We start from the raw sequence: 25219 nt of genomic DNA, 5'->3' as shown, positions 1-25219 counted from the left end.
TGCATCGGCGATCTGAGAGCGGTTGCAAGCCTAGGGTTGGAAACGCTGCAGAAGGCGAAAAGGCGAACCTGCGGCACATGAAGTGAATCGCGTTCTTTTGCACGGCCTCGATGTGATTAACGTCGCGTTGCTTGTGCGGATTCCATACAGGAGAGGCATGTTCTAGTAAAGACCGGATCAGATATTTATACGTCAGTAGTTTAGTATCTCTTGGGGCCGTTGTTAATGTGTGGCGCAGATAGCCAAACTTTTTCAGTGCCTTTGAGGTTATTAAATCTATGTTTTTACCCGCCGTGGTTGCTCAGTGGCTATGGTGTTGGGCTGCTGAGCACAAGGTCACGGGATCGAATCCCGGCCACGGCGGCCGCATTTCGATGGGGGCGAAATGCGAAAACACCCGTGTGCTTAGGTTTACGTGCACGTTAAAGAACCCCAGGTGGTCGAAATTTCCGGAGTCCTCCACTACGGCGTCCCTCATAATCAGAAAGTGGTTTTGGCACGTTAAACCCCATAATTTAATTTTTAATCTATGTGTTTGGACCAAGACAGACTGGCTGTGAAAACTATACCAAGGTATTTATATTCACTAACGCTCTGAATGGGGCTATTACCAATTTTGTAAGAAAAACGGAAGGCGTGATTTTATTAGTGAAAGTCATAACGACGCTATTACGGATGTTAATTGTCATTTGCCAGGTAGCGCACCAAAACCTAAATTAGAAAATTATTTGTGCAGCTGTAAATGATAATAAAAGCATGATGGTCAAAGGCAATGGTCAAAGCATGCAGCCGAATACAGCAGAGTGGTAGCCCGGCTACCTTGAGCCATCTGACATCGCAGAAATCCAAGACAGAACACGTTAGAATGGCACTAATCCGCATTTAAACCGCTACCATTACAAGCTGCCGCTGGGAGAAAACGGAATCCGCTCATGCCAGTGCGAGGAGGAGAGTGGCGCGCTGGTTCGAGGCTACGTTCCTCCTCGCCGACAAAACGGTCTGTAGCTGATTGGAGTTAAAACCATTTCTAGTATGCGCGAAGCACGCACTGAACTGAATCTGTGCAAACCTAACGTTGGTGATGGGTCGATTCAAGCCGGCACCGATAACAGAGTCTCGTACAGTTACTAGAGGGAACTGTGGTGCTAGTGTCTACGGCAGCTGTAAACCCAGCATAGGAATGATGGGTAACAGATGGATTTGCCTAAACTTCGTTCTTCTGGCTTTAAATGGCTTCGTGACTTTGCGAAGCGGTAATTTTTTAGAAAGCAGTGCGTAATAAATAATTAAATAAACATTATTAAAATTTTCCGACGGCAGGATTCGAACAGGACCTCTAGCACAAAAGCCCAGTATATTGATATCATTACTCCGCGGACGCATGGACAAGCGGAACCACTACAATTAGCTGTGATTATGTGTACTTGCAGAGTCTTATTACCTTCTGCATTAAAAAAAAAGTGTAAATTGCTTGGTAATTTAGGCCAATTAAGGCCCAGATAAAGCGTAATAAACGAAGCAGCACGAACGTCTGAAGCCCCAAGCACGAAGATCATCCACCCATCATTCCCATGGTGGCTGAACGATCGCAGCGCCAGAGTTCCCTCTAGTAATTGTAGGAAACTCTATTAATTGTAAGAAACGTACAGATACCGTGCGCTTTCTGTCGGTACTCGGAAGCTGCTTCCGCCTCGCCTCCTTGCGAAAAGTAAGAAATTCTTTCTCGAGTAACTTGAGTGGCGCCCTCACTCATGTGACGCCAGCTGGGGGCTCTGCTGCCACGCCGCGGGCGGCTGGCTACACCCTACCCGAGTTTTTTAAAAACCGTGCGAGTCGTCAACTTCGCAGTAGAATGTACGGAATGTTCGAGCGCATTGCTGCGTGTATACCTCAATTCGATACACCGAGCCGGATAAAGCTACGAAATGTTGCTGATCATGCGGTGCAGAAGGAACCCGCCACTACTGCTTAGAACGATAAAAAAGCGCAAATACAGCATTGTTGTGTTAATGTCTTGCAAATTTAACATTGCCACTTAAACTCTAGAGTTCCTAATTACGACAACTCTAGTTATAAGCGCATATCTTGCTTGTTGCAGATTTGTTACGAAAGTCTGTCCGTGGTAGGAATCACGGGCAGATCTTTAGGAGTGGACAGCGTGGTAGGAGTTTCTACGAGAGATTCTTCGAGATGGTGACCACAGGAGCACTTGTAAACTAGAAGAGCAGCGGATGTCCCTGTGACGGCAATCGCATCGGAACTTCTGAGACGTCTGCGAGGATATCACTCTCCAGAATAACAAGTTTTCGCTGGTTATTAAATGTCTGAAGCGCCTGGAAGAAAGGGGGGCGAAAAGCAGGGGGCACAGCAGGCGAAGTTACGCAGTCATCTGCTGACCTGCACAATTTCCAGCGTGCCGCCAGCTATGAGCGACATGTGACGAAGTCGGCTCAGCTCTGTGTGTGAGAAACAAGGGATACAAGTTTACTCACCCGGCTTTTGGGCCAGACGCCTTTCTTTGCTCCCGCGCTAAACTTTGCTAAAGCGCACAGTTTACGAGCGGGCGACATTTGTCCCATCGTGTTACGAAACCACGCGACAACCTCGGCCAAATACTGGTGCACGTCATGTGCATTGGTATCGCGTCAACAAAGCTGTGTAAACGAGTAGTGACGGGGCGAACGCTAGCAAGTGATTTCAATTTCTTAGCTTGGTCAGTTACTAAGGTGAAGGATTGGGCCAGTCAATTGGTTTTGCGAACTAAAACATATACACAAAGAAACAGTCACACGTGGACAAGCGCTAACTTCCAACTTGGTCAGGTAGTTGCATCATTGTTCAGGTGCCATGATTCTGAGTTCCTGTGCGTAAATCGAGGTCGTACAAAACATCGCTACAGATTGTTGCAGCTTGACATCGTGTGACTTCTACGACTTCTCGTGCAGCGTGTTCCTTCGCGATGTTTGTTCACTGCATTCGACAGAACATCCCGGCACGCCTATCATTGTCCGAAAACCACAGCGCAGATCGGATGGCCATATATATACTGCAGCTCCTCACATTCATTAGAAAGGCTCGGGTTTTTTTGCTCCCGACGTGTAAAGTACCAATGGTACCATTTAGCATTTTGTGCGACCTACGTCCTTCTTGTGCATTATTGGTGGTAGGGCGGCTAGTCAGGATAGCCCCGGCAGTCGAGCACTCACTTTTTGAGGCAGTGAGCAGCAGTGACGAGGTGCTTCTCGGTTAGCATGCTGGCACCGCAGAACGGGAAAGGTTTGGACAGCCCGGTCACGTTCTTCTGGAGGCTGGCCTGCGTTTATGCGTAACTGTTTATTTGCACGGATAACGAAGCGACCGTGAGACAGTTTCCAACAGCAATGTTTGAGATGTATAGAACATACAGAGCCTTTCTTTTGCGATAACTTTTTATCGTTAGGCAGTACATTCGCTATCGTCTCGTTCACTATCCGACGCGTTTTATGACGTCGCCTCTACAAGCGGCTTTGTAAATGAGGGCACTCAATGTCATTTTGTCCAGGCCCAGGTTTTATTTAAAGTTAGATTACATAATCTAAACGGTTTTAAGTGTTTGAAATCAATTAATTCAATATAAATCAAATACGAGCGCAATATGGGTTTGCAATGGATGCAAAAAAAAGAAACAATAGCCCGTTATGTAAGCATTATATATGAGGTGTCCCAGCTAACGTTAGCCAAGGTGTTTAACGAAAAGAAATTAACAATACACGATGCAAGGTACTATTTTAAGACCTACGGTGTGTGATTATCAGATGTCTGACGACCGAAAACCTTAGGTCTTATAATCATATCTTGCACTGCATTATATTAATCTTTCTTCTCGTTGAACAGCTTGGATAACTTTGGCCGGGACACACGGTAGACTAAGTGCGTTCGTCATAGCCTTCCCGTCTGGGCTACAAGTGCCGCGTCCACCTACATCCTTCGAATACCCGCCGTGGTTGCTCAGTGGCTATGGTATTGGGCTGCTGAGCACAAGGTCGCGGTATCGAATCCCGGCCACGGCGGCCGCATCTCGATGGGGGCGAAATGCGAAAACACCCGTGAGCTTAGATTTAGGTGCACGTTAAAGAACCCCAGGTGGTCGAAATTTCCGGAGTCCTCCACTACGGTGTGCCTCATAATGTGGTTTTCGAACGTAAAACCCCATAATTTAATTTTACATCCTTCGAACTCCCGCTTCCCCCTCACTCCACCTGACCTATCGTGCTTTATGGTCATTGCTCTTGCTTTGATAGATAGTGGTTGCATGCTCGGGCACTTACGTTAGGGATAAAATTAAAAAGCGATCATGGCGGCGTGCGCCAGACTGCGGCCTCTAGAAGGAGCAGAGCGCAGGTTTGAGAAAGTTTCGTACACAGTCGAACGGCTTTACAACGAAATGACCTGTATAACGAAAGATCTCGTATGTCCCGGCCGAATTCCTGTCTTTCATGTGTACTGTGAATGCCTTGTAGAAAACTAACGAGACGTGAAGAAACCAGAGAGAGATTTAGTCATCGTTACAACTTCTTCTCTCGCGGTGCTCGCTTGCCCACGTTAATTTCTTTTTTTCCCTACATACTCCCACCCCCGAGTAGTGTTGTCACATTCGAGCTTGTACAATTTCTGCAGTGGCCTTCTTATAAACTTGCCATCTTGATCTTTCACACGGCAGGCTCAGGTTACTCCATCTTGACCAGGGAAGACGCCCACGACTCGTCTCAGTCGCCAAATACCGCTAGACATGTTAGGTTCCTCGATGAGGACCCCATAACTTACTTGTAAACTTTTATTAGCATGCGATGGGTAGAGGTGAAGTGTCCGCAGCTCGAAGAGGTACTCCTTCTTCCATCTGATCCATAGGTGGTAGACGAGCTTCTGCTGGTATCGCAACTTTTTGCTGAGGTCACGTCGAGAAGCCTGGACATTTCGAGCTTCGTAGTCACTGCTGGTTTGCTCTGGAGAGGCAAAAAAATGAATGCCTGACCAGAAAATGCGCAGGACATATTGGAGAGGGCTCTGTAGCGTCCGTATTTTCAAGTCAGCCGCTAAGTCGGACCTGCCCGCTTTGATCCAGGTAAGGATGGAGATCGCGCAGTTCGGAGTGTTTCGTGACAGTGTCTGTAAGCCGAAGGTGTTCAATGTCATTCACGAATGCCTCGAACATTTCAGTCTTGGTTAGCTCCTCTGTCGAAATAGTGCCACCGAGCGACATTTGAGTGCGACGGCATCGATCCACAAATCGAAATACCCAGGCGGTGACGTGCAGAAGCTTCTGGAGGTTGCTCAACTTCCTTAAGTCAATCAGGCTGTCCACTTTTCTCGGTAGTTGAAGAAGGACATGTTGCGTGTTACACTCTGGTTCTTCGTTGATCTGTGTACTCACGTCTGAATTTTTAGGTCCAGTTGATCTTGGCTGGCATAATCATTCAGGTCCGCTCCACCAGCTGCGACATGTACGTAGAGCCTTTGCGGATACGCCTCTAGTCAATAAATCTGACGGGTTGTCTTCTCCTGGGCAGTAGCGCCACAGGAGTGGGTCAGCAACTCATGCGCTTTCAGTCACTTTGTGCTTTACAAAATGACTCAGCTTGTTATGGTCACCATAACAGTGTGATAGTGTGATAGTTCAGCTCAGTGTGATAGTTCGCTTTGTCCACATGAAGCACAGAAAATGCGTCGAATCCCACGATGAGCGGATATATTGTAATAATACGGCTTTACTACCGCGGCCATAAGCTCGAGCTTCGACAGTGTTAAAGTCTTGGCAGGTTCTACTCGAGATTTCGCTGCTTTTAGTGATGTAGCTGAATTTCTGCCGTCATCAACTGCTCTCAAATAAACACATATGCTCCATAAGCCTTCAGGCTGGCGTCGACGAATATATGCAGCTTTGGCTTCTCGACCGCTCTATATAGCCCATCTCTCACGCAGAGGGGGATCTTAATGAAGTCAAGCTGGATTACGTCTGCGCACCATGCAGTCCATCATCCATGACGTCTTGATCTCTTTTGCTAACTCGCCATCCCAGGACTGACCTAAAACCCACAAGCGTTGAAACAAAAGCTTTGCAGTGACGTTGAAAGGCGATAGAATACCAACAGGGTCGAAAATTCGGGAAGCAGCCTTGAGTAGTGTACGTTTTGTGTCGGGCTGTGTGTCGGGCTTTTTTTCCAAGTCTGTGTCGGCCACAGACTTGGTAGGAAATTCGAAGGGATCAGTTTCTGTATCTCATTGCATTCCCAAAACTGTAGTTGATTACCAAAACTGAGTTGCAGTTTGACAGCGAGATCTTCTGTGATGAATGGTTAAAACACGTTGTAGGGCTAGTTGGTTTGAATCCATGATAGAGTGCGTTAGCGCGACTGAACGAGGACATAGAAGGAAACAGATACATAGAGACAGGGCTGTCTCTGTGTATCTGTTTCTTTCTACGTCCTCGTTCAGTCGCGCTTACACACTCTATCATGTGATGAATGGTCTCTGACTGCCTCCATCTAGAATCCCTCTAATGTATCTTGCCTGCTATTTTTAACGATGAAGGCGCGAGAAGTCTGCAGGTACACTTCTCTGTCCTTCTTGGCGCAAGCATTTGTGGAATCTCTGTCGCATAGCATTACTGATTGCGACGATACTATCCTTGCTGTGCTACCGGAAGCCTCCGTTGGTCGCTAAGTTTGCGCCGTAGTGTCTTTCTTTCTGAATAATTAGGGTCACACATACTCGACGTGTGTCTACCGTGACAAGCTGAGCACGTGAGCTTGACGTGGCCAAACCGTACCTGGTGACCTCGTGATGTACATATATAGCAGTGGTTGTCTCAGCTAGTTTCTCTTTCTTTAGAAACAAGAGCAAGGTTGGCCTCACAGGCGCGTGTGCCGTGCTTCTTTGATCGACAGAAGAAACACTCGCTCCAGCTGTAGCATGCACTGTGCAGTACGGAAGCGGTGCTGCTGCCTCGAGTTGTCTCAGCACGGTCATCGACAGATCGTTGTGACGATGGGCTGCACGGTTCTCGGCTTTCTAATTCAATACGTGTGAACATGAGCAGCTATTTTAACTCTGCTTCCGATGTTGCAGCTGCTAGCGCTGGCTCCGAAAAAAATATATGGGGTTTAACGTGCCAAAACCAATTTCTTATTATGAGGCCTGTGCTGGCTCCGAGATGTTCGTATCAGACCCATGTTATCTTAAAGTCTGGCTCCGCTTTCCTTGCGTATATACTAGAACGATCTCATTATGGCAATGCCTTCTGTAGAATATCGGTCAGCATTGCAGGTAAACTGAGAGTACGTGCGTTCAGTGCAATCAGACGGTGGATATTTAGTTGCACGGCATCATAAAATTGCCTGAGGCCTCGTGCATCTCTTCCCGACTTGAGGTAGATGGCGAAGCGGTGACAGGTATTGCTGCACTATCCTTTTAGGATCGCCAAAACGTTTTTTGAGAAGTTCCACGGCATCTGCGTATCAAGTTTCAAAAGTCGGTAAACGGGAAATGGCAGCTGTTGCTTCCCCCGCAAGATGATGCTGTAAATAGAAAAACTTCGTCTTTGTCGATATAGCGTTGTTGAGTTGAACAGTCTGTTCGAACTGCTGCTCCCAGTGAGCTGCCCATTTGTGAATGTCTTCTGTAAATGTTGGCATATTAAGATTCGGTATGCTTGGGCCAATTCTGGGCATACCATCAGGAATTGTTAGGGTTGCATGCATTCTGAGGAGCAGGCTCCGCTATACTGTCCACGCGTTCCAAAGCTGCGATCTTGCAGCGAATCTCGGCAAGCATGCTGATAGCTTCATCGTTATACTCTGCAGGAGTTACGTATTCTACTTCGAGCTGATCATCGGCTATGTGCTCTTCGATCGCATCGTTAAGCTTCGAGAGCTCGTTGTTTCTAGTAGATAGGCGGTCGAAAATACATGAAAACTTGGGCTTGTCCATGGTAGGATCTGTCAGTAGCAACCGGGCTTCCCGCAGAATCTTCGCATTGTGTGCTTGTCGAGCCGACCGCTTGGTCTTGAGGTGATCCATCCGATTAGCTTTTGAGATAGAGGTCTAGTGTCCACGCCGATCATGAACAATACGCTATCCAGTCAGACCTCGCAGCCCGCAGCGCGAAGAGGGGGAGCACAAGGTCTTCTTGAGACGTGCGATGATGAAGGAAACGTGTCCCCACGGAGGTTTTCGGCATTAAAATGTAGAAAACTAACGAGGTGTCAAGAAACCAGAGAGATACTCATCGTTCCAACTTCTTTTCTCGCAGTGCTCGCCTGCTCACGTTTAATCCAGTTTTTCTACACGCCTCTACAGCGAAGAGTCCTACGGCGAATTTGTCTGTACACTAAAGGAGTATAGGCGTCCCTAGCGGCTGACGAATGGACATAGGAGCGTTGCCAGTATGCCCTCCGTAGCCGCCACAGGACGGCGGTGGGCATAAGCGCCGGCCGATACCACAACAAAAACCGTGCGGGAGGGTCCAAACACTTCAGTAGATATGGTAGGCCGTGTAGCGCCAGCAGACGAACCAAGCATTGTAACTGTACTTTGCGTCGCTCCTAGATATTGCTGCTTAGCATACCACGAACCTCGTTGCCGTAGCACCGGCGGCAGTCACACATTCCCTCACATTAAGTGTTATGCTATTTAATTCACTCATTATTAGGTTATTATGCACATATATTTATGCTCCCCTTGCTGTTCTGTGCGAAAATTCGTACGGCGTTTGAACAAAACTTGGATGTACAAGAACAAATGGTTGCTGTGCGTACCATGAATGGGATAGGCTCGCCAGCATCCCGGCCTCCGACCACCCTCCTGGAGCGGTGCTGCTCCGAGGCAGCGCTCGGGCAAAGGGGCCCTGCAGTCAGAACAGTAAACACAGTGGCGGCTCTCTGGATATCACATTTGAAGGCCTGTTAAGTTTAGAAGCACCACTATTTGAACAAATTTCGAAAACGCAGAGTTATAATGCGAAAGCACTATGTGCTCCATTACGCGAAAATCCGTCGTAGTCGGCGGCGTGACCGAATGATGGTACCAAAAATGGCCGACGGCGCAAAGAGTAAAAACACGTCCAACAATGCTCGGATAGACGTCAAGCTTCTCAGGGAGGTTTCTGTAAACAGAGTAAATTAATTTCTTTAAAAATAAAGTTTGGGAAATTTCGGTCTGGGTGGGAATCCAACGCGGGCCTCCGGGGCTCGAGACGAGCACGCTTCCCCGACAACACGGCTGCTGCACTCTTCTGGTTGGCTGAAGGCGTGCCTATAGTGCGTGCGTCGTTGGGCACGTGACGGCGCAGACAATGGGGAGGGGGTGGGCGCCACGCCACGCGTGTGTACAATGAGCGTATGCAAAAAAAAAACATTAATGTCCATTCGAACGGCGCTGAGCGTTCCTTCGAGTTACGAACTCCTCGCGGGCAAGCGAGCGCGTTGAGACGCTTGGCGCGTTTGGCCTTACCGAGGCGCGCAGTTAGAACGCAGGCGAGAGCTTGCGCGGACAAGGAACGCGCAGAAAAAAAAAACATTTCATCAGAGAGACTATAATGCTTTCGCATTCCCACACGTAAGCAGTCTTAAGTGTCTCTGACGAACTTTTGACGTGCGGTCGCAGCCAAAGCACTCGGCTATAAGTTTGAAGCATTTCAAAGCTATGATTTAATTTTGGCAGTTTCGAGTAGTGCAAGGCAGGTTAACTAGAATATGAAAGCTAAGGAACGAAAGGCGAAACAAACAACGCGTTGTAATCTCCAAGCTGTGGTCGAGTATCCCGAATGTTAGTTATATTCATTCCTATTCTGTGTCTGAGCGTCAGGTTGAAAAGTTCCTTTGTCATTCGCCAAACTTCTCGGTCCATGCATGGTCGTCAAAAAATCAGCTTATCGGAGAACGGTGAACTTGCTTGACTAACATTTCCTATAGGGATCGTGCAGCCGCTGCATGGCGCCACGGCGCAGCAAACAGCTTCACCAATGGCTGAAATTTTATCCGCGGCATGTGAAGCGCACAACGCTTCGGACCATAGGTCGGCAAAATAAACGAAACTCACTCAGTCTCACAAAATAGACATTGAGCTTAGGGCTCACTTAGACTCAGAATAACCTGAGTAAAGATTTCTCATGTTACGACGTCGGCACTCGCAGAACTTGCAGTCCTGCGTGGCGCTCTTCAGTTTACTGATCGTGAACCTCCGAAGCAGCGGGTAATATTTCGTGAATTAAAACGACCATCACAATGTCTGCAGTTATTCCTCTGACGCGACTACCATGAGTAGTTGATGGTTTAAAATACAGATATTTATCACCACATCACACAAAGAGGAGGCGAAATTATCTTTAAGTTCTTGCCTGCCCACTGTGGCATAATTGGCAATGATAGCGCACACGGAACTGCTGTAACATTGCATGAAGAGAGATAGTGTGTTCCTATCCCACTTTCAAGGATTAACGCTGCTAGACAACTTCATCGGATTGACGATCCGTAATCGCTAAGGGAGTAGAATCATCCAAGTTAAACAGGCGCCAGAAAGCACACTCGGAGCCCCTCGCTACAGCTCCGAACTCCAGCCGAGATCCCTCGTCGCGAGGCAACTGTCCTGTTCAAGCTATGGTTCGGAGTTGCGTTTATGAAAATCTACTCCGAATTCATTAGAATTGTTGATGGTGCTGCGTGCACTGCCGACAGTTTCATTGAGACCATCATCATCATCATCGTCGTCGTCGTCATCGTCGTCATCGTCGTCGTCATCATCATCATCATCATCAGTCAATGACGCTGGGTAGCATGGCGGCTCTGGGTACAGTACAGGTCAGTATAGAATTCTTCCGCTTCTTTTACGATATCTTCAAATTCCTGATGATATTACCCTGCTTATCTTTCAGTGCACACATCTTGCCTTGTCCTATACCAAGTTTTCTTCTCAATCATTTCATGCTGCGTCAATTTTTTTACTCCTTCCTCAGTCTTTCTCACGTTATATCTCGGAATATCTCTTACTTTCTCCTTGTTTATCAGTTTTGACAGTTCCGCGAACTCTGTCTGATATCTTGAGTTGGACACTTTCCCGTTTTGTCGTTTCTATATTAGGTCCTTTATTACTTGGGAGAGCTTACCTACTGGTTACCTTGCTGCCTTACCTTCCACTTGAATTGCTGCTTCTGAAATCAGCCCAGTTAGGGTCTCATTCATTACCTCTATGTCATCTTCCTACGTCTGTTCTAAAGCTGCAAATTTGTTTGCAAGCACGAGCCTGAATTGGTCCGCCTTTGCCCTTACTGCGTCTAGGTTGGCCTGTTTCTTCTTGACTCTTTCTCTCTTCATATTGAGGGAACTCCCAGACCTCACTAACCTATGACCCACTACACTTTACCATACCTAACACTTCTACCTCCTGCACTATGATGGGATTGGCAGAGAGTACGAGATCTATTTCATTTCTTATTTATCTATTATGGCTTTTCCAGATCCACTTCCTGTTGCTAAGCTTCCTGAAGAAGGTATTCATTATTAGGAGCTTACTTCTTTCCGCGCATTGTACCAAAATCTGTCCTCTAGTGTACCTAGAGTCGATGCCGTAGTTGCCAATTGCTTGTTCACCAGCCTGCTTTTTCCCCACTTTTGCATTGAAGTCGCCCATGACTACAGTATACTGAGTTTGCACTTTTCTCATCGCTAATTCAACATCTTCATAAGGCTGTTCTATTGCTTCATCAGCGTGAGTGGAGGTTAGAGCGTAGGCTTGTACTACCTTTATTATATGCCTCCCATTTGCTTTTATTACTACCGCTAGCCTCTCATTAATGCTGTAGAATGCATCAATTTTTCCCGCTATGTCCTCATGGATTAGAGGTCCTGCCCCGTATTGTCTCTTATCTGGAGGTCCTCTTTAGCAGAGGACGTGGCCGTTAGTCAGCACTGTATAAGCCTCACCAGTTCTAACCTCACTAAGACTAATAATATCGCACGCAATGCCTGATAATTCCTCAAAGAGTCCTGCTAAGCTAGCTTCACTCGAGAGGGTTCGTGTGTTGAACGTTGGCAGGTCCAATTTACAGTGGCGGCCTCTCCGGATCCAGAAATACTTAGCACCCTCTGCCGCGTCGCAGGTCGGACTGCCGCCTTGGTCAAGTGCTCCGCAGCCACTGGGGTCTGAGGGCCATGGGTTAATTGTAGGGGTCACGAGGGAGGTAGTGGCTGAGTACTGCACCAGGGAGGGCAATTCCTGTTCTATTGAGTGAGTGTCTTTGTTGAAGCTCAGTGCGCCTTCCTGCTTTGGTTGCACTTGAACTAGTATGGCCCCACTGGCTTTCGGCATTTTTTTTTGCTCGTGTTAGGAGCCACTCGAAGCCTGAAGATGTAGTGTACTGGAGGAGGATTCGAGCTTACGACTTTCAGGTTCGATGCCCGGCGTTCTACCTCTGCCCCACGCCACCGCTTCATTCACATAGCTACAAATGGAACACCTCACTAACCCGCGCTCCGGCGAGCCGCAGGAATGACACTTGATTCGGGCAAATGGGTACTGAGTGACATGTGCATTAGTGGCTATCGCGCACCACCGAAAGAAGGTAAAAGAGGCAATCAGCAAAAGCAAAAGCGCCCCCTTACCAACGAAAGGCTAATTTCAAGCGGCAGCTGAATTCCTTAAAAGAAAAAAAAAGGATTTGAACTGTTTACTATAGCATCCGAACATCCAAAATAGCTCAGTCAGGTAACCCTGTAGGTGGCGAGGCCACCTTAAGGCGCACAAGACCAGCCCAGAGGAACCTACATGCTTAAAAACTCACTTGAATTATCCGCGACAGACGGGTTTTGCGATCGCGGTAGGTAGCACTATGTTATTTATTCGGCTCCATTCCACTGTCTCTGGCCGCATCGAGAGAAGCGAGAGAAGAAACAAAAAATAAAAAAAGTGGGAAAAAGGGGAAGAAAAAAATTACAAATCATTCTAACATCGTGGTTCTGAACCGCACTAAGCAGGCGACCGTGAAGGCGGCTAGATACACTAGACATTTTCAGCAAGCTTGAACAGCACTCAAACTAGAGAGGAAGGAAAACATAGCGGAACGGGTCTCCGCGCTCACCCGATGGCCACGATCGAGCCACGTAGGCAACGGGGACGCACCTAGCTGCTTACTGGCGCATCTAGCTGCCACAGTCACCGAAGAAGCCTTTTTAAGACCCAGTCGCTAACGAATCAGGAATGCTATGCCGCCTAGTAATTACAGCAAACGTGCAGGTGGTGCGATCAATTAGAGACACATGGGGCGCTATAACGTAAAGCTATTCCAAACCTTTCTATTCCAATTCAGTAATCAGACCTCCGCGATTGGTCAAAAACTTTTTTGGACCACCCCCACTTCGCCTGCCTGCCACGTGACGTCATGAAAACCGTGATAGCTCCCTATCTGATATGACGCGTATACACACTGATTATGCAAAATTGGACCGAACAAAAGAAAAATTGTTATTTCTGATTCGACACCTTTTCGCCATTAGCCCTCGGCTATTGGTCAAGAGTTTTCGAGCTGCACACACTTCACCTGCCTGTCACGCAACGTCACAAAACCACAAAAACTCACCCCGTAAAAGTGACGTGTGCACGTTAAAGATGCATTAATATGCCGAACAAAACGGAATTTATTTTTCTGAATAGCCACAGGCTGCCCCATTCAGAAAGGAATAAAAGATGGCTGCCGCCGATCGCTCATGGCATTGGCTACTCGCACCTACCAGAGAGCATAGCTTTATTTGCGTACAATAAAACTTTTTGCGTGGCCGTGTAACGTTTTCGAGCACTTTCGGCACGTTCATGACCTCGCTCTGCCAACCCTTCGTGGCTGAGGATCCGTTTTAGCGGTATTCTTGACCTTCCGTTGCATGCCGCCGCGATTTTCGACCAGCCACCACAAGCTCAGTAAGGGAAAGCGGACCAGTCGCGACGCCGGCACCACCCTCTTCATCCAATCATCGATTTTCAGTGCACTAGCTCGGCCCCATCGAATCCCTTTCCACTTGAGCGTGCTTCTCGCCTCTTGTCAGCCAATTAGATAAAACAAGCCGCTCAGCGTAGGCAATGTTATTCGTTTTTAATGTAAACAAAAGTGACCCCTATAAACGAGGATAGCGTTTGATTGGTTTGTTCAGACAACCCGTGGGTCGCCGTCCGATGCTTGCGTAGTCGGTTACGCAAATTTGACGTCAAGAGATTGGAATAAAAAGATATTGGAATAGTTTTACGTTATAGCGCCCATGGTTTGTACACTTCGCGCAGGGGAACAACCGTGCAAGAAATGATTACCAGAACACGTCATGCGCCACATCGAGAACAGAGCCCTTCATCGATCATCGATCATCTATTATTTGGCAATCCTTAGTTTGATGCACAGAGATAGTCGTTCTCCTACACTGGCACAATTAAACAATAGGTATTTGTCTACAAGCAGGATACTGGAACGTAGACCACACTGTTTATGGGCGCGCAAGGCTGTGATCACTTTCTATCCTACACATCGGACAGAATCATGTACTGTACATCGGAATCTGTGTTGTGCATAGGAAAACTGTCCTGTGCGATCCCTTTTGATATGGCGAACATATTCCTTGTACGCGGAACATTATCTTTCTTGACCTACTTTCTATTCTGTCATCCTTTTTTCCCTCTGTAATGTAACTGACCGCTCACTTTTCTGGTTAATCTCTTTACCTTCCTCTCATTATATTCTTTCTCAGACTCACTCACCAAAATCAGGCTCAGGTACGCTCACTCACACTCACGGACCCATACTCGTGCTCACCCAGATTCATTGAATCATGGGCTCGACTACATTCGCAGAACCACAGTCAGATTCCCTCTGATTCATGGGGACTTGGCATCGCACGAAGTCTGATGGACTTAAAAACAACGGGAGTCAAATGTGATTCAGACACACTGGCGCAAGTTGTGTCTTCGTCCACTTTCATTTCATGTTTCGCTATTATTTATACACTTCAATTAAAACCACAAATAATATCCCCTATGCTTTCGGTGGCTTCATTGTCACCTTGTGTTGTGACTAACAAAAATTGAGTGCCTCGGTTTTCCTTCTTCTCGTTCATTGACTTGAACTCACTCAGACACACAATTTCAAATTCACGTGGGTATCACTCTAATGCATGCTCACGCCTACTTCAACTCGCCTCGAGTTACGCCGCTTCATGCTCAACCTTACAGAGGCTTATGTCAACTTACACACACTGGGACTCACTTCGGCTGACTCGGGCTCTGACTCACGAGCGGCTCTGAATTTGAGGGAGTCGATACATGAGTGAGTTCGCGGACGTGCTCGTATGTTCCGAAGCGCTGGGCGCACGGCTTGGTCAGTGTATTTCGCTGCGGTTCTAGGCAGTTTGTATTTCCTATGTAACATTTCTGAGCTTTGAACACAAAAAGTGGTACTATCCGCACGACTGATTGTGTGCTTCTGAAATAAAGGCGCGCGAAAGCGGCATTTAATGTAGTCTGAATGAGAAATTCGGAGTTCAGTTCAGAGCCTGAATAAAACAGTCGAGGCATACAGACTTGCAGCACCGTCGCTAGCTACCTCTGCCGACAGATCAAAAGCTTATCGCGCCGCGGTCACATTGTGATTGTTAGTGTTCCCTCGGACAGCGTATCGTCTGTCTCTTTACGTATGGAGCCTGAACGCATTTATTGGTCAACATTGTATTAACACCTAGCGCAAAAGATAGCACAATAAATACAGATGACACAGGTGCTAAAAGCGTGCACGACACAAGAGCTAACGACACAGCGCCGTCTATCTACCTTTGCCCCGATTTTTTGCAGTGTTAGTCGTACTCACAATCAGTCTTCTTGTCTCACTTCTAAACAAGAATTTGAAGGTTCCATTCAGCAGTGGCTGAAATCATTCAAATTTGCACGTTACACTAGATTTAGGGGGTAAACACCCTTTGATTAAATGGTATATTTAGAATGTGAATGAACGTAGAGGAAAATTTGTTGATTTCAAGCGATGAAAAACATTTTCATGGGAATTATGAAGGATAGGGCATTGCCTTCCTGTTTTGGCTTCAGCGAAAGCAATAATTCACTCTTGGCCGCTGCAAGCAACCTACGCTGCATGCAACCCACGCTGTAGCGAGCACTTTGAACGAACTGCAGGTGTGACAGTACCAACACACTATTCAATTTTTATTTCTTTTTTTTTTAGAAAAGGACAAGTATTGATCTACGTCGGCATCGAACACTTTTTTGCGGCTAATGCAATATTTCATTAGTACAGATTATTTATGTGGTGCCATTTCCGTTGTTATATGGTCACAGATTTGGCGGGCACTACAACAAATCTTAAATAAGTTGCCATTTGTCTCGTACTTTTTGCCAGCCTTCAGGAAAAAAATACTAGTCGACGGTTCTGCGAAAGTTTAGCATTGCGATGTCATGGAAGGAGCTGTACGGTACGCTCTGTTTTGTACGGTAATGCCATCGTCGTAAATTATTATCGCTGCACCTTTAGTTTCCGTTTAAAAACATGTGCGATTTCATTCGCATTTCTACGCAAAGGTTGCAAATCAAGTATAACTGTACAGCGGTGGGTGGCGATTCAATCGGCGCACGTTCGCTATGTGTGTAACCGTTTGGTGCTAAGCAGCAGCTGCAGCAGCAGCTGCAGCAGCAGCAGCGACGACGACGACGACGATGACGACGACAACAACAGCAACAACAACAACAACAACAACAACAATAATAATACTACTACTAATAATAAAATTATTATTAATAATAACAGACGTGCTTGTCAGCAGCATGGGCTTGGAGCAAAAAGTGCAGAAAACTGCACGACAAAGTATCAACGGAGTGGCGTTTTGGGCACTTCATTATTCCATAAGTACGAGCAAAGAAGCGATAACTGGACACAGACATTAAACAAAAGACACACAAACACACACACACACATACAAACACACACACACACGCGCGCGCGCGCGCACACACACACACGCACGCACGCACGCACGCACACGCACACACACACACACACACACACACACGCACGCACGCACGCACACACACAGGCGATGTGTGTGTAAAGTATCAACGCTCTTTCTAGCACGACCGCATGCGCTCGTGTCGTCCGGCGTAAGCCTTCTACTAGCGGCTTCTCGTAATGTTATTTCTGATGCAATATACACGGTGATCAATTTTGAGCTTTATGGAATTTTTAAACGCAGCCTGTTACAGATAGCAAAATTCGAGTCATTGAGTTGGATTATTCAGAGAGGCGGACATTACCCGCACGAGAATTCGGAACCCCTATTCAACTAATTGACGAAAATTCACTAATTAACTTCCGACTTAACTACTTTACGGCACAGATTGCAATTTATGAATTGTAGTTGACGAGCTTGCAAAGCGTATCCACTTGGAATAAATTTCCAGAATGACGCCAGTTTGGCGATATGCGCCGTCAAACTCGCCGTAAAAATGCACTGTTGTTCCACTTTTTTAACATAGCGCTCTTTTATACATTGACGCACAAAAGTAACTGGAACGCCCGTGTATTTCGTCCCACATTTTGGGAAATAAAATATCGAAACTGGTGTCATCCTCCAAATCCATTTCAAGTGGATCCGTCCTGCAAGCTCAACGGCTTCAATGCGTGAATTGGAATATTGGTCGTAAAGTAATTAATTAAGAAGTTAATTAGTGATTTGTTGTTAATCAGTTGAATATGTGTTTCGATTTCTCGTGCTAGTAATGTCAGCTTCTTCGAATAATCCAGCGCGACGACAAGCATTACGCTATCTGCCGCAGGCGATTCCTAAGATACCGTAAAACTTAAAGATGATCACCCTGTACATATACGTGTGTTATTTCGTTCGCATAGTGCTGTTCGATATTTAGGAGATAGATGCTTTGGCTCCTCCGTGATACATGGTTGGAAATGGTGAGCCGTGTAGGTCGTCGGGGTTTAGAAAACGCGCAGCGTATTTGGCATCGTGTCAACTTGTTTTTTATTCTTATTCTTGTTAGCTGATCTGCGAAGTGTTTCAGATTGTATCGGGTTTAATATGGGCGGAGCAATTGCCGGCAACTCTTGCAAGGGGTCCGCCTGCACCAAGGAACAGCTCTCCTCATCCTTCGTATAGCGCAGGCTGAGAGTTCACTTCGCAAAATGTTTGGAACACGTTCGAAAACAGAAGCGTCACTATAGTGCATCATATATTCTGATTACACAAGTAGGTTCATGAAGCCTGATACTGCTGGAAACAGCTAGTACCGCGTAGACTCGTATAAGGGCTGCACTTGTTTATTCACAATTTTGGTGAGGTGCTCCCCCTACACGGGACCGAACCTTATCGTCATAATTGTGCCGGTGCAGCCTTGACTTATGCACACCCCCAGATGCCCGGATGTACCATTGCATCATGGGTCAACCCGCAGCTCTCGCCATCTAGTGGCGGCATGCGGAAGTGCGCAGCGAGCGAAAATTTGCCGATGCGCGCGCGTGGCATCGGGGTGCCAAGCGCTATTGTTTCTCCGTTGAAATTCTTTTTCCAAATTTTTGGCTGCCAAGTTGGGGATGCGGCCTTTACGCGGGTGCGGCCCTTACACGGGTCTATACGGTACTATTCTTAGTAAACTGAATGACTGGAGCATTGCAAATTCAATGTCAAATAAATACTGAATGGATGGATGTGTGTTGTTTAATGGCGCAAGGGCCAGGTATGGCCAAAGAGCGCCATGACTGATACAAATAAATACTAAAACAGCTCAAGCGATTTTAGCTACACTATACACACCGTATTCACAACGGTTTTCTTTCGTAAGTGCTCTTGTCCATTCTCCGGCCACCTTCGCTTTTGACAGGCCCAACGTTAGGACGGACGGACGGACGGACGTATGGATGGATGGACGGACGGATGGATGGATGGATGGATGGATGGATGGATGGATGGATGGATGGATGGATGGATGGATGGGTGGGTGGGTGGATGGATGGATGGATGGATGGATGGATGGATGGATGGATGGATGGATGGATGGATGGATGGATGGATGGATGGATGGATGGATGGATGGATGGATGGATGGATGGATGGATGGATGGATGGATCGGCGGCCCACCTCGACGACAGGGTCTTTGGAGCAACTGCCTCCTTCCTATAATTACATTGCACTCCTACAACATGTGGTTGAGTGGTGCTGGTCCCTACTGACACAATTTGCACGTGTCGTCCTGATGCTTATCTGGGAAGATACGTTTCAGATGGAATGGGTTAGGGTAATGTGTTCGTCTGGAGCTGTCTCCAGGCGACGGCCTGCCTCCTGTTCAATTTTGGGACTCGGCGGTGGCTATATCCTTCTGGCGTTTAGACATGCATTGGTTATGTCGTTGTATCTGCTGAGCCTGTCCCGTTCTGCGCGAGGAGTGTTCGCTATCGTGCGAGAGGCGTTGCCCTGTTCGGCGCGGCGGTTGAATAAAATTTTGGGGCGCTATAACGTAAAGCTATTCCAAACTTTCCTGTTCCAATTCTGCAATCAGCCCTCCGCGATTGGTCAAATACTTTTTGGGACCACTTCGCCTGTCTGTCATGCGACGCCACGAAAACTGCGCTAACTCGATCCCCATCTGATATGACGTGTACACAATGATTATGCATAACTGGAAAGAACGAAAGAAAAATGGTTATTTCTGATTCGACGCCTTTTCGCCATTAGCCCTCGGCTATTGGTTAAAAGTTTTCGGGCGACACCCACTTCACCTGCCTGTCACGCGACATCACAAAACCTCACCCCGTCAGTGACGTGTGCACGTTAAAGATGCTATAGTATGGCGAACAAAATTGAATTTTCTTTTGAATTAGATAAGACGATCGCTCGGTGTAGGCAACTTTATTCGTTCTTAAAGCAAACAAAAGTGACCTCCTGTAAACGAGGGAAGCATTTGATTTGTTTGTTCAGACAACCCTGCGGGTGACCGCCCGATGGTTGCGTCGGTGGTTACGCAAATTTGACGTCAGGAGATTGGAATAAGGACATATTGGAATAGTTTTACGTTATTTGTTCTCAGCATTCATTCAGCTGCGGTTAGCCACGTTTTAAAAATCCTCGGTTCAAGTAACGTGAACCCTGTATACGCGTTCCTACCTTACGCTCTTTAGTCTCTTTGATTTACCCGCCGTGGTTGCTTAGTGGCTATGGTGTTGGGCTGCTAAGCACGAGGTCGCGGGATCGAATCCCGGCCACGGCGGCCGCATTTCGGTGGGGGCGAATACACCCGTGTACTTCGAATTAGGTGCACGTTAAAGAAGCCAAGGTGGTCTAAATTTCCGGAGTCTCCCACTACGGCGTGCCTCATAATGAAAAAGTGGTTTTGGCACGTAAAAGTCTCTTCGATTTGCTGATTTTAACTCTGAAGCTATCAATTTGCGCTGACAACTTCAGCGCATGGCATCAGCTGTAGCGCACCCATTCGTTGACGCTCGGCAACGAATTAATGCAGGACAAAGGCCGCGACTAAGAGTGCCGTTGTACCTAAGTAGGCAAGGCCGGGTCTCTCTTCAAAAAAGTGCCCCTTTGTTGGGTTAACGCACTTACCACTAATACGGCACCTTTGCCTTACGCGTCAATGGCTAAACGATTCTTAACAATGAAACAGAGCGATATCTCGGAGCCATTATGAAGAGATACGTCTTTCGGAGCGCTGACATGCATTGCTGACCACAATTGTAAATCTCGCATTTCTCGGCTGTAAATTGTGCAGTCGAAGTTGCAATCCTACAATTGAAAACCAGAAACTCGCTGCGGTACAGCGCGCCTGCTCTATACCTGGGAACTGCTTGCACGATTCGTGCACTTCTCCGAGCATGACGTGTATTGATAAGACATGTCTCGCTCTCTCGTGATCATCTGATCACTATAATGTGCTTTTTGGATACCTTGGAAATTCATATTAAGCACTTGACTCGGTTTCGTCACCGTCGTCTCGTTTGCCAGCCTCTTAATCCATCATGCCTATACCTGCCATCAGCATTGACGCTTGCGAGAAGAGCATTGTCACCTTTCTGGTGTATGCGACAACCCAAAATGCGGAAAAATATTCCTGGCATTTTAAGAAAAGCTGCAGAACTGTCGGGACTTCAAAACAAGCTACGGCTGCAGTATTATTCTTTGCGATGTGCACAGCCTCCTGAATACGCATTTATACTGGCGCTGCTGTTAATTCAGTCTGCATGTAGAGTAGTCACTCTTAGAAACTGCGCAGTTAAGCACCGGATGAGCGTAAGCCTACAGAAACGGACGAGCGCAGAGCTGTAATGCCGGCTTGTTGTTTTTAAGTTTAGTTTTCAAGAAACACGATCTATTGCAAGTTGACTCTGATGGACCCGTTCGCACTTCACAAACAAAATTTTTCTGGCAGCCTTCTCTGTAGCTACACTTTCACTACAAATATTTGTATGCGATGTGAAATTTCGCTGGAGTTGTTCTTCTTAGTGCACGTCTAAACCTGAGTATAAAGTTCAACAATAAAATAACTGAATAATTTCACCCATGATTTTCTTGGTGTTATGTTATTGTTCTTGTTGGCTTCGTGTGGTTGTTCATGTTTGTACAACTGGCCACAAAACTTACGGACCACGGAATCTGAAAAAAAGAAAAGCTCAATATCTGAGCAGCTTAGGAACTCCCAGCCTGGTATTTAGATTTCCCGATTGTTGTATTATACAGGAACAACATTGTGTTGTATGGTTTTGCTGGCTACGGTCGCAAACTGCTCGGAAGTTCAACGTTTTCTCAGAGACTGCGGTCAGTAAACTTTCATTGGTTGACTGTACATAAACACATACGAATGATAGACTGTATTTTTGCTCTTGCAGATCTAGAAAACTGTAGTTGTTGTTGCTGGCTCCGTGTGCCTTGTTATAAGCTTGGATTTAGACACGTAGCACTCCTGCAGCCGCGCCTAACCAAAAGGAAGCAGGGATATACTGACGTCTACATTAGCGAGCAAAGAAATATTGCCACAAGTCAGACATCGTATGGATTGCCATATAGTTAGAATCCGGCACTTAAGAGGACGCTGTAGCTCGGGGTCAACTCCGGTTTACTTATTCACAAATGCTCTACAAACGCAGAAACGCTCTCACTAGGCAACCGCTAGGACCGATTCGAATGAAATTTTTGAAGCGTTTAGCTGAGTTTGGAAACTAATCTTGGGTAATTATTATTATTATTATTATTATTATTATTATTATTATTATTATTATTATTATTATTATTATTATTATTATTATTATTATTATTATTATTATTATTAACCGCGATATTTTGGTGAATGTGTAACCGTTCTTGCGTGCCGACCCCGAAGATAGCGCCGTCTAACAACGGTAAAAAACTGCACGCTGTGAGGCGTTTATGCCCGAACATTCACGCTCCGCAACACTTTCCAGTAAAACAGCTATTATTTTACTATTAGTAGATTTGTCTTTTCGAAACACCTCTCAGTGGCATCACTTATTTCTTCGCGCAGCCAGGTCTCAGCACAACGATGTTAGGATCCTGTTGCGGTAACGAAATTCCTTTAGAAGTCTGTTGACTAGCTGATTAACTATGCGAATTTTTTTCACTTATTGAGAGATTGTGTCAAGCATGCAAATAACCAGCGCTTTATCTTCCCCGTCTTTATTTTATCTAAGTTTATTGCAGATCAGCGTTACTTCTTTTCCTTGATCCTTTTCAGCCTTTGCAATTTGCCATAGATTCTTGCGCTTGTGTGGCGTTGACTGAGAGCAGTCGTTTTAAATGCACTTGTATGTATATCGTGTCTTTTTGCGAAGCCTGTCAGCAAATTTTAAAGATCACCTGTAAGAAACGGCACATTTCTAGTCTTTGAGTGAGATTACTCAATTAAAGAGCCAGACATTAATTACACGAGAAATGAAATGCATGATTGCCTTACTACCAAAATTTCACGGATTATATTTTTTAAATATTTACTTTCCGGCACATACTGCAGTTTAGAACTTGTAGCCTGGGAGTTCGCAAGGCTACAATTGTAACTCGCAAGGCTTCTTGAAACGATTTCTGAGGATGGCACCTGTATTGAGATATGTATTCTCAAGTTTGCGGCGAAATGAATTGGCGTAGTGATTTTTGTGCTTCAACGCATAAAACGGCGTTTCTTTTATCTTTTTTAATGTGGAATAGTGCATTTATACCTCCCATTTGGCGCCGCATATCTCGAAATTGGTGTCGTCTTCAAAATTCGTTCCAAGCAGATATGCTTTGTAATCGCACCGGCTACATTTCGCAAATTGTGATATGTTCCTTACTTAGGTAAAACTTAATTAGTGAAATTTTATTAATTAGTTAGCTATGCAGCTCAAGAACTACAATTGTACTATCTGCCACAGGCGATTTTTAAATTTTTGTTAGCCTTCACAAGAACACCCAGTATTAAAGACCCTTTGAATATACAAGGCCTCCCAAGGTACATTAACCAAGATTGGTCACTCCCTGTTCAGCAATTACAAGCTTCTGCTAACGTTCGCGCAATATGAACAATGCCGAGTGATATTCACTTACGTTGGTCATCTTTGTATTGCTTCCAGAACTGCAAAACAGAAAACAAAACAAAATGTTATAATTAGGAAGCGCAGTTTTAGCTTCGCACAGGTGCGAACCATTGAGCTATCACGAATGGCTTGCGGTTTCCGTTTGCTATATCGTTTACAATCTTTTCTTCTTCTTTGAATAAGTGCACCAAACGTTTGAAACTGCCTGTGATAGCTATCGCAATTTGGCATTGCAGTTCAGTAGGTTGCAGGGGCTGGCATTACTTTCGTAAGAAATCATGATGTCTAATGCGATAATAAATTAAAAGAATATTTGCTTCAACGCAGATGCTTTATTGTTTGCTGGCGACCTAAAACTGTTCAGAAAGGTTGAAAGCATGCCTAACTGTCTGTTACTGGCAGAATGACCTCTTCTCCATCGAGCAATGGTGCGTGATAGGTGAACTTCAAGTGAGCATGAAGAAGACTTCAATGATGTTGCTCGCTAGTATCAAGAAATACGAAGCAATTATGCCTTTCGACACAATTGCTTAATGTTTGGTGATATTTTTCTGGCGGTAAAGCACGGCGGATGTATCGGGTACAGGGCTATGATAATTGTGATCGACTGCAGGTTCAATTTTCGCTTGTTTGTGTCGCATGTTATTATTCTAGCCCCAGGAGGGCTCGGTGTGATTTCGTGCCGTAACAATAACAAAAAAAAGTTTGTAGATTTCATTGTTTCCTGGTTCGCTACTACGCCATTGTGCAGTTTTGTCTTGAGTTTGCACCAGGGGCGTTGAATTCACTGGCTCTTTAGTTTACAAACTTCATTTAAAGCGAAACAAATTTTACTCTTATTGGTTGTACATGACAGGTATAACAGGCGCCGGCGGTTTTACAGCTGCATGCAGTTGTATTTTAACGGATCTTGGACTGGTGTATTTGTCCGATTGGAGGCTTCGGCGCGACATAAGTTTTTTACAAACGCCAAGTTGTGCATGGGTAGGCTCGATTGTGATCTACGTTCGCCATCGCTGCGTTTTCGTGTTCCGGGTGGCAAAACTCGGAAGTGTATACGCACATTCTATCCGAATTTTATATCTGTTTGTACAATCACGCAATTGCAAAAAAAAGCAATAATATGTAAAAATATATTACGAAGATACGTTGAAGGAGTTTGAATAGAGACAGAAGGTCAGCGCGATTACGTCGGCAGCGACGTAAGGGCAATAATCCAACAGTGCGAGAACAAGGTCCGTGTTAGCAAAGCGGTGATGCTTAGAAGCGTTTTCTGGACCCGATCTTAATGTCACTTCTGTATCTATAAATACCATTCCAGACGACCGACGCGTATTGGAGTTGATGAAGACGGATTGCTGTGTACAACTTGCGGAATGGTGCAGAAGAATTGAATTCTCTCGATAGTCGGCAAACTGAGCCAAGAGAGTGCATACGCCGTATTGCAACGCGTTTAGTGTGAGCTGAAAAGTGTGAGGTCGTATCAAGAAGTGGACCGAGATCATTGATCTCACAGGCTTTACATAATGGCACAGAAATCTACAGAATAAGAAAAAGAAATGCTTGCTGTTATGCGTGTGAAAGTCATGACTTTGTTCTTAACAGCATTCAAG

The 25219-nt window shown here is 46.0% G+C and overlaps 1 protein-coding gene across 1 annotated transcript in view; it reads right to left on the bottom strand.

The window, feature by feature from the left end:
- LOC135916173 (trypsin-1-like) overlaps positions 1 to 25219 on the bottom strand; it is a 94462-nt gene that overhangs the window by 27774 nt on the left and 41469 nt on the right. The window contains exons 2-4 of the mRNA XM_065449439.1: positions 23617 to 23644; positions 8793 to 8881; positions 3207 to 3313 (exon numbers count right to left, since the gene is read on the bottom strand). Of these exons, the coding sequence (XP_065305511.1) occupies positions 3207 to 3313; positions 8793 to 8881; positions 23617 to 23644 (224 nt within the window). The remainder of the gene's footprint in view (positions 1 to 3206; positions 3314 to 8792; positions 8882 to 23616; positions 23645 to 25219) is intronic.

Source organism: Dermacentor albipictus, chromosome 1, assembly GCF_038994185.2.
Source record: "Dermacentor albipictus isolate Rhodes 1998 colony chromosome 1, USDA_Dalb.pri_finalv2, whole genome shotgun sequence".
In the NCBI taxonomy this organism is placed as follows: domain Eukaryota; kingdom Metazoa; phylum Arthropoda; class Arachnida; order Ixodida; family Ixodidae; genus Dermacentor; species Dermacentor albipictus.
This window is presented reverse-complemented; position numbering and strand designations above follow the sequence as displayed.